The sequence below is a fragment of the Gadus morhua genome, chromosome 4, assembly GCF_902167405.1.
Source record: "Gadus morhua chromosome 4, gadMor3.0, whole genome shotgun sequence".
NCBI classification, from domain to species: domain Eukaryota; kingdom Metazoa; phylum Chordata; class Actinopteri; order Gadiformes; family Gadidae; genus Gadus; species Gadus morhua.
The window spans coordinates 23541651-23554739 of record NC_044051.1 but is presented as its reverse complement, the minus strand read 5'-3'; the positions used below and the strand labels follow the sequence as shown (position 1 = coordinate 23554739).

Sequence of the window (13089 nt, the reverse complement as noted above, 5' to 3'; positions counted from 1 at the left end):
CCATACGGCCGGCATCACGTCTTTCCAAAATAAAATGGATAAAAGAGATACGCTAAGACAAAGCATCAAACGCATCCCATTGGCTGTCCGTCAAAAGTGACCCCACGGGCACACGGTAAGGAGGAGGGGGAGGCCGGGGGAGCTTGATGATGACGTTGATCATGATTCCAAATTGGGGGGGAGGGGGGGGGGTCCGTGCAAATAACTTCCTAGCTCCTGCCCAAGCCACATTTGACAACTAAATTTGGAAGAATAGTTTGCGCTATTTATCCACTAAAATAACGGCCACTAATAAACACACAGGAGTTCACTACAAGCACCTAGTGCAGTGGTGCTTGTAACATGTCAAGAAAGACGGAATGCTTTAACATTCAGGTCAGCATTAATTTTCACTCATCGGCATCGCTGTGATTCGTGTCAAGAATACGTAAAAGAGCAAAAAGGTTGCGACAAGACTAGAAGCACGCTGGTCTGTAACCACAACTGGGAATCCCCTTTTGACTTTCTCTAATTGAGCGTAGCGGTCTCTGCCCCTTTTCCACCTGCACCTAATAACCTCCAAGCTCCAAGGCGTTCCTATCTCACCACGGGACCTCTGGAGCGAGCTGCTCAACATCAGAGGAAGGGTTTTCTGATCAGGATTGTGGAGGCAGTGATATCCACTTCATTTACATGGGATGAGTGCTGAGAGGCGAGAGAGAGAAAGGAGCTTCCAATAGTGAAACCGACTCCACATTGATCCTCAGGGCTGATATGAAGTGAAATTATCTGTGCCTGAAATGATCAATTACATTCGAAGACACCATAGAGAATTGCCTTTCTTGACGACAATAAAAGGAGCGGAACTCGCACACCATGTAGTCGATGCAACAATACGTTTTTATTGCATAAAAGTTTAAAGAGCTACCCAAAGTGCGTGCAAAACGTTTTCAGTCCCATTCAGACCATCCTCAGTGCAAACATACAAAGGTAAAAGACTTCCTTATATAGACTACGCCTAGTTGGTGCCAGACATGTCAATCGAAAGGTCAGGTAGGTTGATGTGTTTTGAATAGACAGTTTAAAAGGCACCGCTCACCTGTTTTCACTTTTCTTGACAACATACATGGCCGGGCTCAAGCCTGAATTCAGGCACCATGCCTGAACTCTATCAGGCCTGGATCCTCCTCGTCTTTGTTGTCCTTCTCCTCGTGTCGTTGTTATCTCACTTCAGGGTCTGTCAACAGCTCGAGGAAAGAAGAGGAATGTAAATTGTGTAACATTCTCTTGAGATAAAGAATCAACTCATCCCCGTCTCTCAGCCTGCCCTCACACGGTGGGACAAAATATCGATACGGCGATATATCGTCACACTTCTTCGTGCGATTTCGGCAATCGATACGCATATTCTTCAATAATTATATATATTTTTAAGAATTGATCTTGTATGTTTATTCATTAAGAGTTAGAATATATATATTTATTACACGGCTCTTCTCAATGCCGTGGAACGCTCCGTTCACTTGCATGGGCCCTAAACAACTTGAATTATGTTTGATAATTCACCGTTTCTAAGTATAATTGACCGCTGATAAGGAAAGTGGATTTTTTGCCGTCTTTTCATCACAAGAAGTCCGGTAACTTATCAACCCCAGCGTACTCGGTTGCTGAGCGACGTCAACATCTTTAGCCGACTATTTCTCTGTTGTTCAACCCTACGAATGCTGGTAACAAACAAATTGTAAAAAGACACACCGTGTGAAGTTATTTTTTTCGTTTTGGCAAGTAGCCGTGTAATAGCGGGATAATGTATAGAACGTCGCCGGTTGTTATCGAAAATAAGCCCCTTCATGGCGAAGCGAGACACCTCCGCTGCGTGTCGGTGTCCTGTTCGTCCTGTTGGGGCTTATTTTCCCAATGATGACCGGTGTTCTATACATTATCCCTAACATATAACTATCTCTCGATAATTTCTATAATAAAATAATGCACACTAAACTGATTTCCCTGCTCCTCAAGGTGGCGCTTGGACCATGAATAAAGACAGAAATCCAGCACTTTACCTTTTCAGTCAGTTAGCATTCATTGTGAGACATATATCGTGATGAATCATTATCGGATTGTCTAACAATATATCGATTATTTCAGATTTGCTGTATTGCGACGTTATCGGTATTGCGGGCCATGTATCATGTTGTTTCGTGAGGTACCGTGTGATTCCCACCCCTACCTCATACTAGTGTCGCCCCCCACCCCCCCAGGTACTTTGGCAGGCAGCGACAGTGGGACTCCCGGGGCTCCTCCAACCTGGAGGATCTTCACCAGCGCCTCAACCAGATCATGATCCGCCGCCTGAAGGCCCAGGTGCTCACCCAGCTGCCCCCCAAGGTGCGCCAGCGGATCCCCTTCGACCTGCCCAAGGATGCCGCCAAGGTACCAGTCTGACCCCGCTCAAGTCTGGGTGAATGGAGAGTTCACTGTCTTCTGCTTTGTATTTGTTTCGACCAATCATGTGTCTTTAAGCGCAAACAAACAGGGCCAGCAGTAATCTGTAAAAATAAAATATTTAAAGGTTAAAAATAATATTATTTTGCGTAAAATAGGTTTAGATGAATTATGCAGTGGTGGGTAGAGTACTGAATATCTATACTCAAGTAAAACTACAATAACTTCCTTTTAAATCGATTTGAGTAAAAGTAAATATTCCAATTTGAAAACCTACTTGAGTAAGAGTAAAAAAGTACTTTGTTATAAAGCTACTCAAATTACAAGTTACTTTAAATTTTTGTATTGGAGTGCTTGGATCAGTGAAAAATACATAACGTGTGTGACTGAGTGAGTGAGATAGAGAAAGAGATGCACCCTTAAAACATTTCTTCACAAGTTGCTTCATTACAAAAAATGTATTTAATTTAAAAAACATTTACACTAAAATGTAAATTAATTTCAGCTCTGTGCGTATGACGAAAGGCAAGAGCTTTGTAGGAACACAACCAATGATAAACTAGCATGCACGCACACTCACAGCCAGACACAACAACGACAAACAAGTTCTAGAGTGGTCTGCAGAATACAGAGCCTGTGTAACATAGCATCTTAGAATTATATAAACTCTACATGGACCGTAACCCCGCACCCCCTGATGAAATATCTTGTGTCTGCGTCATGGACATATTATAATGCATCCATGGCGTTCCTAGTCCTCAGTCCCAACATAACGGTCGACTCATCTCCTTGGCTATGGAATCCCATCAATGTTGCAACCTAGGGAGGGCGCGTCGCTAACATGTACCCTAGTATTACAGTCAACAAAGATAATGTGTTAATCAAAATACATTTTAATGAAGGCACAATGGAAAATTTAATTGAGTAAAGAGTAGAATTCTAAATCAAATATGTACTTGAGTAAGAGTAAAATTACAGACTTGTAACGCGTCACTACCCACCTCTGGAAGTGTGTGTGTGTGTGTGTGTGTGTGTGTGTGTGTGTGTGTGTGTGTGTGTGTGTGTGTGTGTGTGTGTGTGTGTGTGTGTGTGTGTGTGTGTGTGTGTGTGTGTGTGTGTGGGCCTATATATAATATGCATACACAAAAAGACTGTCTTAAAATCGTTAGAAATATAATAATACTTAGTGCTCTGCATTCCTAAAAACAGAGCTCCCCCGGAAAAGTGGAAATAACGCATTAAGGGTTACAAGCAGTCAATTGTGTGTGTGTGTGTATTTGTGCGTCCGCCACCTGTGTGTATTCCACAATGAGTCTAGAAGGGTGTTTACAGTGGAACCTGCAGCCATAGAGGAAACAAAACAGACAGTGAAAGTATGTTTTTAAAGTCCGGGTCAGAGAGTTTGGTTCTATCAATTTATCGGTGAGTGGCTGGTCCCATGCAGTGGAGGCATGCTAGACACCGCTCATTGGTGTACTGCCTGTACAGCAACGCTGTATGCACCACCATGATGAACCGATCAATGCACTACTCAATGAAATCCCACAACAAACCATGGTATTCTCAGACAGTACTCAAGTTTGTTATTGAAAGCCGTGCTGGGGAAGGTTGGAATTATAATGCGGGCTCAACATCAAAACAAACAAAGGAAATAAATTTGGCGTTGTTTTGTCATCATGAGAAAGAGAGAGGAAAGAGAGAGAGCGAGAGATACCCACTTCATGTGCACATAAAAAGCACTCTTTTTTTTCTGAAATGCAGTTAGGGTTGCTTCTGTTTAAGGATGATATTGTTTGCATCCATCTTTGTGTGTGTGCATACAAACTTCCATCGCAATTGCATTTCTGCAGACAGGGACTCTGCAACCTAAGCAAAATGGCCTTGGCCATAGCGCTCCTTCAATAAGAAATAATGAAAACCTTTAAAGCTTTCGCCCAAACAGTGTCATACCTTGTGCCAGACGACAGCTGCATTAGGCATTCCAGGGCACCTCTTCCATAGACCCAAATGGGCTCAATATGATTACAGTGTTTCACCTATTAGGCCAGGTGGGCACACAAGAGTGCAAGAACACAGAGAGAGGATAATGTCAGAAATGTGTGCCCAAATTTTTTCTTTCTGTCTTTGTGGGGCTGAACTTTCAAGACATCGACGGGGAAAAACATTCTGTTTGGCGGCTTTATGGGCTTAATGGGCCTCTTTGTCTTTCTTACCTAGGTTTAAACGGGATTAATCTTATCTTGCACTGTGTGTCCAGAGCCACGTGGTAATAACCATTTTAGCTGCCAGAGCGGGCTGCAGATGGAGGAGGGCCATCCCTTGTCCACATAGGGACAAATCCATCACCTGGCGTACCTCAAAACCCACTTAATTCTGATGCCGCGACACATCGTGATGTTTTAAAGCTGCACTTTGTGACTTCTTTTCACTGTGGCCATCCATTTTGATAATAATAAAACACATCCACCCAAGGCTCTGTCGGTCCAACGATGGCTTTGCCCCCACTCTGAATCAATTTGGTTTGTGGGGCGAACAAAGTCGGAGAAAATTACATTTTGGACCGAAAATGCTAGTGCTATAAAGGAGTACGGTTGTAGGCTCGGTTGAAACGGTTTGTATTTAGTTCTCCGGTTCACTCGTAATTACTGTCCAAGAACTGCAGTGTTGAAGTTGTAGTGCTGGTCTCTGACCTCCCTGCAAGCTCATCCTATCCAAATAGTGTTTTCTTATGTGCTGTGCCACGCGAAAGGGTAAGTCAAACCAAGCGATCCTCAGATACCGATATCAAGTTTAAAATGAGATTTGTACAATGATTTCTGCTTCTGGTCAATACTGCCCGGCTCAAAGTACAAACCAGTATTAACATGAATGGCAGCCCTCAAGAGCATCTCCCAAGTAATGTTAACCAGTTAATGTAATCGATAAACTATTGAAACCTTGAAAACCCATGTGCTGAGCAATACAACTCCTGGATCTTACAGCAACCGTTCCACCTCCCGATGAACACACACCCCCCAACCCCCCGACTGAGACCTGCTCGATATAGAAAACCCTTGCAGGGGAAAATTAAGATTGCAACGCGGGTACGGATTTTTATTACAGGGGAGGTTTATTTTTTATACTTTTGGTTAAAATGGTCTGCTTAATCACATAATGTGATGGATTTCTGCTTACAAACAGAACCAGTAAACACTTAAATTTTCCCAACCCGTAACCGCGCTCCGCTGTCCAGCCCCCCCTCCCCCACTGCCCCGTGCCTCATCTTACTCCCTAATGATGGCTTTATCTCTCCGGGCCAGACGCTTTTATTCCCCTCTTGCCCTTTACGTTTCCCCAGCCCTAACCTTTTTGGCGGCGCTAAATCCAGAGCCACGATGAATGTCGCCAAGTGCTCTGCCTCTCTGGCTTTCTTTTTTCTCTCTTTTTCACTCTTTTTCTCCGTCTCTCTTTCTCTCTCTCTGTCTGTCTGTCGGTCTCTGTCCCTTTATCTCTCTCTCTCTCTCTCTCGTTCTCTCGTTCTCTCTCTCTCTCGTTCTCTCTCTCTCTCTCTCTCGTTCTCTCTTTCTTTCTTTAAATGTTTCGCGGTACTGTGCTTCCTAAAGGAGATGTGACACTTTTCCCACTTTTTCTTTTTTCTTTTTACCCTTCCAACAAATTAATCCTGACCCAATCCTTCTGTGGCCAGCAGGTTTTACTGCACATTTTGGCACCAAACGCTGCCTACACCAGGCTATAGCTATTAATACAGTCCTAACACATTAGAACACCGTGGCAACAACCGTCATGCTCATGCCTAGCATACGCTCGTGGACGGTACAAGAACGCCATCTCAAGGGCTTTGGCGAGTCCAGGCCTAACTGTAGTCAACACATGGCAAATATTACACATTGTGTTGACAAGAGTGGGATCAGAAATGAATAAATACAACCAGACCTCATTGGCTTGATATGACTCTGAAAGGTTTCCCACCCAACAATTGGCTGCTAGGTGAATAAGGTCGAGTGGGCGAACTTTCTCCAGCCCCCCGTTTCATATGGGCTAATACACTGGGGGGGGGGGGAGGGCGGTCTGTAGCTTATTGGTTTAGGCTGGGCTATTGGGAAGGAGTATCCATTATATGAAGGGCATTCATATTATTGTTGTCAACCACGGCCCAACATCAACTAGGTACATCACGGAACCAACATCCCCACAGCCTCTCCTCCTCCCTGGCTTTAAATACCTCTAGCCAACCACCATGAGGGAGGGGGGGTGAGAGGGAGGGGAGGTCCGGGTCACGTTTGATTTATTGAGCCTGGCCGGGTGCCTCTCCATCTCCGACCCGGAGCTTGTCACCAGCATTGCTATAATTGGGAGAAGGGCATGACCCACCTAGCAGGGGAGTGGGCGCGGGGATGTAATCTTTCCATTACATTCTCTTTCTTTCCCTCTCTCTTTCCTCTTTCCCTCTCCCTCTCTTTACTTCCATGTCCCGCCATTTCTCCTGCCTTCCCCTCTCTTTTTTTCCCCCCTCTCTTTCTCACTCCCCCTCTCTCCTTTCCCACCTCTCTCCTTTCCCCCCTTTCTCCTTTCCCCTCTCTCTTTCGCCTCTCTCCTTTCCCTTCTCTTTCTCTCTCCCCTCTTCTTTTCCCTCTCTTTCTCTCCCCCCTCTCCTTCTCTTTCTCTCTCCCCCTCTCTCCTTCCCCCTCTCTTTCTCACTCCCCATCTCTCACCCTCTCTCTCCTTTTCCCTCTCTTCATCTCCCCGCATGTCTTTCTCTCACCCAGCCAGTTCTTACTCTTTCCTTCTCTCTTTTTCCTCTCTTGCAGATTTGACCTCCCTCCCTCCCTCCCTCCCTCCTCCCTCTCCCTCCCCCCCCTCTCCACCAGGCAGAAGTAGGGCAGCCAGCTGTACCATTAATTGTTTTACCCTTTATAAGTCCCAAGAACAGCACAGCGCAGCACAAATGTGTGTGCGTGCCAGTGTGGATGTGCAGGTATGTGTGCATGTTCATTGCTGCCCTAGTGTGTCCTTTTTTATATGTGTATGTGGGAATATGTGTGTTGTTTTGTGTTCGAGTTTGTTCTTTCTATTTGTTTGTGTGTGTGTGTTAATGAGTGGCCGTGTGTGTGTGTGTGTGTGTGTGTGTGTGTGTGTGTGTGTGTGTGGTTGTGTGTGTGTGTGTGTGTGGTTGTGTGTATGTATCCTCTTCAACCCAGCCTCCTCTGCTCTCTCTCCCCCTCCAGGAGGCGTCGTCCTGCCTGGAGGCCTGGGAGAGGATGATGCAGGGCATGAGGTCGGGGTCCACCGCCTCGGAGAACCCCTCCTCCGAGGTCATGTCCCTGGTGACGCGCATGTACAAGCAGACCGCCATCGCCAAGGTAACTGTGACTATAGTACCGATTTTGAACTCTGGTATTAGTAGCTCAGGAGGTAGAGCGGGTTGGCTGGTAACTGGAAAGTCCTCATAACGGAGTGTTGAGGTGTCCCTGAGTAAGACGCCTCACCCTGATGCTCCTGACGAGCTGGCTGTCAAACTGCGTGGTTGACTCCGCCGTCGGTGTCTGAATGTGTGAATAAATGGTTGTAAGTCACATTGGATAAAACCTTCAGCAAAATCCCCTAAATGGAGATTGTATTATTTCACCTCTAAAACACCTCTAGATTTCGCCAATAGGATAATGGGACTAATGGGGATAGTGTAGTGGTTAGGGCGTATGCCTCCAAACTGTCGGGTTGTGGGGTTTTAACCCTGTTATCCGCAGCCTTGCCTAAGGGCATCCTTGAGCGAGAGGCCCTCGCCCTTTCCTGCTTATTAGGGGCATGTATCGGATATTCTGGGTAAGAGTGCCTGCTAAACCCAAACGGATGGAATTTAACAGTATGTACATACATAACCTCTCTCTGGCTGGCGGTCGATATCTCCAGAGATTACTGCCAATCAGGGTCAAACAGTGAGAACACACCCCCTGCGGCGCAACACATAGGAGCCCGAGGAAGAATCCATGACTGGAGACCTCTCTGCCGCCTCCCTCTGTGTGGGGGCGGGCCTCTAATCCACACCGTTTTCCCGCCAGACTATCCACACCGTGTAGTATTCAATTTGGGGATAAACGTAAATCAACATAAACCCAACTGCTTAAATGGTTCTGTGGCTTGTTAGTGAGGTTATAAAACACGAGTGACGCCGTATGACGGCCGCGGCCGCGAAAAGCCCTCGGTGAGACCGCCGGCAGAGGCCGTCGCCACGGTAACCGCGACTAATGGTCACCGGTGAAAGCACTTAGAGCACAGCGGGGGTGAAGGGAGGAGGAGGGGTGGGACGAGGTGAGACGTGGCCCAAGCGCCTGTACGTCGGCACGGCATACTTTGGCGCAGTTGCGGAATGCTGAGGTTATGTCGCCATGGAAACGTTTATTTTCCTCCCACTCTTCTCCTCAGTATCCATCTCCTCTGCTAAGTCATTAGGGGAGGTTTGCGGTGAATTAGCCTAATTGGATGTACGATACTGCTACGATAGAGTCTAATATACATTGAACCCGTGGCCTCCGCCCTCCCGAACTCTGCCCCTCCCCGAGCAGCGACGCTAACAAAGCTAGCGAGGTCCGGAAATGACCGGCCAAGGCCATCGATCGGCCGCCGGACCCTGGGCTCACTGGACATACCTCCGCTCTGATTGGATTTCTACTTGGTTTCTCTAGCCTGACCCACCCAGGCGTTCGTTCTGATTGCATCCAGCGAGAACGCCCCAAAACCCAACGAAAACCCACTCAACTGAACCGGAGAGGAAACCAAACCCAACCAGAGCCAAATATTACTTCCACCGCTCCCCCCGCCACCCCCCCCACCCCCCACCCACCCCCCACCCCACTAGATCCCATTTCCTCTCCCGTCACGATTTGGCCAAACCCCCAAACCTTATTTCCTTTTAACTTAACCTTACAAATTCAGGGTACAACATCTCGACAGCACTTTTAGAAATATTTTATTTGATATATCTATTATTGGTGTATGCACTTTATGGCCTGCAAGGGATGGGGAGGAAGTCGCTGGGGAGGAGTCACACATCTGTGTCACCTCAGCTGCCAATGCCCCTCACTGCCAGGCACACATAAATGACCTGCACCCCCCACTCTCTGTCTGTCTCTGCCTTTCTTTCTCTGCCTGTCTCCGTCTCTGTCTCTCTCTCTCTGTCTCTTTCTGCTGGTCTTTCTCTCTGTCGGTCTCTGGCTCTCTATCTGTCGGCCTGTCTGTCTTTCTGTTTGTCTGTCTGTCTGTCTGTCCGTCCGTCCGTCCGTCCGTCCGTCTGTGGTATTGGGTGGTAGGGTGGAGGTCGGGGTCTCCCCCCTCCGAGCCTCTACTTCCAGTTACCCAGGCAGGAGGTGCTGTGATGGGGCACTTTAAAGTGCTCTAACGCCTCTGACAACAGGGAGGAAAAGTTGGTGTGCTAATTAAAGTTAGCGAAGGGAGGGAAGGGGGGGCTGAAAAAAAAGGGGAAAGTCAAGTTGTTAGCAACAAGGGCAAACCAGCCCCCCCCAACCCCTTCCCCTTTCCATACTCTCCACCAATCAGCACTGACCATCTCCCCCCTTCTGAAAATAGCACACAACCGGGTCGATGACAACCTGGGCGAGGAGATTCATTACACCACGCCGCGGCTAATTATCGCCAAGGCTAATTATCGCCCCGGCTACGTCGGAATACTCACGCCAGTTTGGCGTCTGACAGGCGCTGGACGTTGTTCAGGGCTTTTTCTCGGCGGCAATTCCCGGGTGCAGAACGCCTCGGAGAACGTTGGCGGGAGAGAAGTGCGGCATGGCCCATGTGGCCGCCGTGCCCCAATTCTAGTCACTACGTCAGATCTCTGCACAAACTCTTCACTCCTGGCATCCCCCTCCAACCCAGATACAGCGGGCCACCGCGTTAGGGGGGGGGGGGGTCGACTCTCGATAGATGGATAGCGATGCTCCCTATAGATGGATAGCGATGCTCCCTATCCATCTATGCGAGGCGTAATCACCTCAATGGCTTCTGATTCATACGTCAATCTGGATCAAAGGTGTCCTTAATCACCTGTGACTCCGTTTATAGACTTAGGGTCGTCACCCCCGGTGACTGATGTCATCGAGGCCGTCAAACAGTGACGGAGATCATGTAGAACAGAGTGATGCTTTCAACTCTTTGTGATTCCACAAAGAGTTATATCACATAATAAAAAAAATATTTGAATGGAGTAATATATGGCTTGCTTTACTCCTTTCTTTTACATTTCTCAACCAGAGAGAAAATCTTTCTTTGGGCAAACTCCGTTGGCAGCTAAGTAATAACATGATGTCCCCTGCTGGTAAATCATTGACCTGCTTTTACTATCTGCCCCCCCCCCCCCTCCTCTCTGTAGGTCCTGGTCCACAGGCCGTCCAATAGGAAGTTAATTACAGCTGTAGACCAGCCGTTAATAAACTGAGGTGTGTGTGTGCGTGTGTGTGTGTGTCCAGGCAGGGGCTGTGAAGGACTACATCAAGATGATGCTGGAGACGGAGCAGATAAAGTTCCTGGTGTTCGCCCACCACCTCACCATGCTGCAGGCCTGCACCGAAGCCGTCATCGAGGCCAAGGTAATGCCCCCTACCGCCACCAGTCCCCCGACCGCCGCACCATCCCCCCCTCCCACCATTATCCAAACCACAAGCCCCCCCCCACCACTACCAACCCCCTAGCCCCCACCTCCAATACTACCACAACTACCCCCCCCCCCCCCCACCACCACTATCCTCCCCTACCACCACAAGCCCCCACTAACCCCAACACCACCAGCACCCCCACAAGCATCCACCACCACCAACACTATCCCCAACCCCTCCACCACCACTATCCTCCCCCATCACCCCAAACACCACCAGCACCCCAACAAGCCCTAACCACCCCTCCCCCCAAACCACCACTTCCACCATCCCCATTATTTTGGGTCTAAGCGGACAACAATTTTTGAAATTGGTCCAGTATTGAGCGAGAATGCGGAGCCGTAATCCGTGAGATGCGCTGCAGGGTAACCCTCTTGGTCCGTAGCGCCCCAAAGGATCCCTATAGAGAAATAACCCTGTTGCTCTTTACCTTTCGCTTGATCCGACCCGGCCAAATCTCACGGTGAGCCGGTGGTGGAAGAGTTCAGTTGTTGCAGGAAGAGAAGGTGGAATCGTATGAGAGGAGTGCCTGCCAGGGGTGCTGGGTTAGACTACAGGGAGCGTAGCTTGGTGTTTTCTTGAAGATCTGTTTGAAAGAGGGTTAAAGGCCCACTATGCAGGATCGGCCATTTCTTCGCTGTTTTCTTGGTTTGTGCACGCACTTTTCTCTACACAGCGCCCCCTACAGCTTCGTAGTAGATATTTTACAACACTGTCGTAACAACTCGTTGATGACCCTTCCCCATGCACTTCTACGCTAGCCATGTGCATTTGATCCATGTGAATGCAACAATTGCCTCGAAACTGTCTGTTTATATCTAGCCGGTGCCATGTTTGGGGGTGTATCTGTGCCGTAAAGCAGTTTCGAAACTACAATCGGACTACATTTTCGAGGCGCGATTGGATACTTCCGCTGCGTCACATCCGGATTGTGTCGGTCCGAACGGAGCAAGTTGCATATTCGCTTTTTCCTTGGAGAAACGACAGGGGGCAATGAAACACCCGCCAAACGACCAAGAAATGGTTGTAGAACGATCAAAACGACTCTCAACCTGCATAATTAAGGTTATTTTGGCAAAAATTGTTGCATAGTGGGCCTTTAATATGCTACTGATGATACTGCGCTGATTGTAAACGTTATATTTGACTACCTCTTGTATCTTTGATTCCTGTAGAGATATGTTTCAGGCTGAACCTTAAATTGTTAGTGTGTTCTCAATTTCAGCAGGATTTTCTCTGCTTCAATTAGCACCGTTTAGTAGACTAAACAAAAGTTGCATACAATCATTGACAAAATAACCAAATGGAAATTTTCGTAATGAATATGGTAACTTTCTGCTAGTTTTTTACAATGCTTTCCCTTGGAAAGTTCCCCCGCATTCAATTAATTGCACATATACTTCACGATAAAAGCCCCCCCGGTGGTTTTAATATCATACAACCCACACAGAGCACTAATAGTTGGATTAATGGTGTCTAGTGCTCATTCATATTTCAATTGCTGTCCGTCTGACCGACCGGAGAAAACCTAAGTTGGTCACATGATATATTAGACCCTGCTGTGTGTCTGAGTGGCAAAACCTCTGTTCATCCCCCTCCTCACTCCCTTACCTCTCCATCCCCCCCCCTCTCTCTTTCTCTCTTCCCATCTCACACTCTCTGTCACTCTGCAATACTTAATCTGTCTCACTCCCTCTCTCTCCCCCTCTCCGTCTCTCCCTCTCTGTCTCTCCCTCTCTGTCTTTCCCTTTCTGTCTCTCCCGCTTTCCCTCTATGTATCTCCCTCTCTGTTCCTCCCTCTCCGTCTTTCCCTCTCTGTCTCTCTCCCTCTCCGTCTCTCTGTGTCTCCTTCTCTCTGTCTCTCCCTCTCCGTCCGTCCCTCGCCGTCTCCCTCCCTCTCTATGGCTGTATAGAGTAGTTGTACTTACACACAAGCTGGTACATCCACCATGATGTAACTCTGATGTCACAGGCTGGACACATACACACACCGACACACACACAT

At 47.8% G+C, this 13089-nt stretch overlaps 1 protein-coding gene across 3 annotated transcripts in view; it reads left to right on the top strand.

The window, feature by feature from the left end:
• zranb3 (zinc finger, RAN-binding domain containing 3) overlaps positions 1-13089 on the top strand; it is a 99993-nt gene that overhangs the window by 14113 nt on the left and 72791 nt on the right. For all 3 annotated transcript variants that reach the window (XM_030353410.1, XM_030353412.1, XM_030353411.1), the window contains exons 7-9: positions 2241-2412; positions 7650-7784; positions 10899-11018. In XM_030353410.1, the coding sequence (XP_030209270.1) occupies positions 2241-2412; positions 7650-7784; positions 10899-11018 (427 nt within the window). The remainder of the gene's footprint in view (positions 1-2240; positions 2413-7649; positions 7785-10898; positions 11019-13089) is intronic.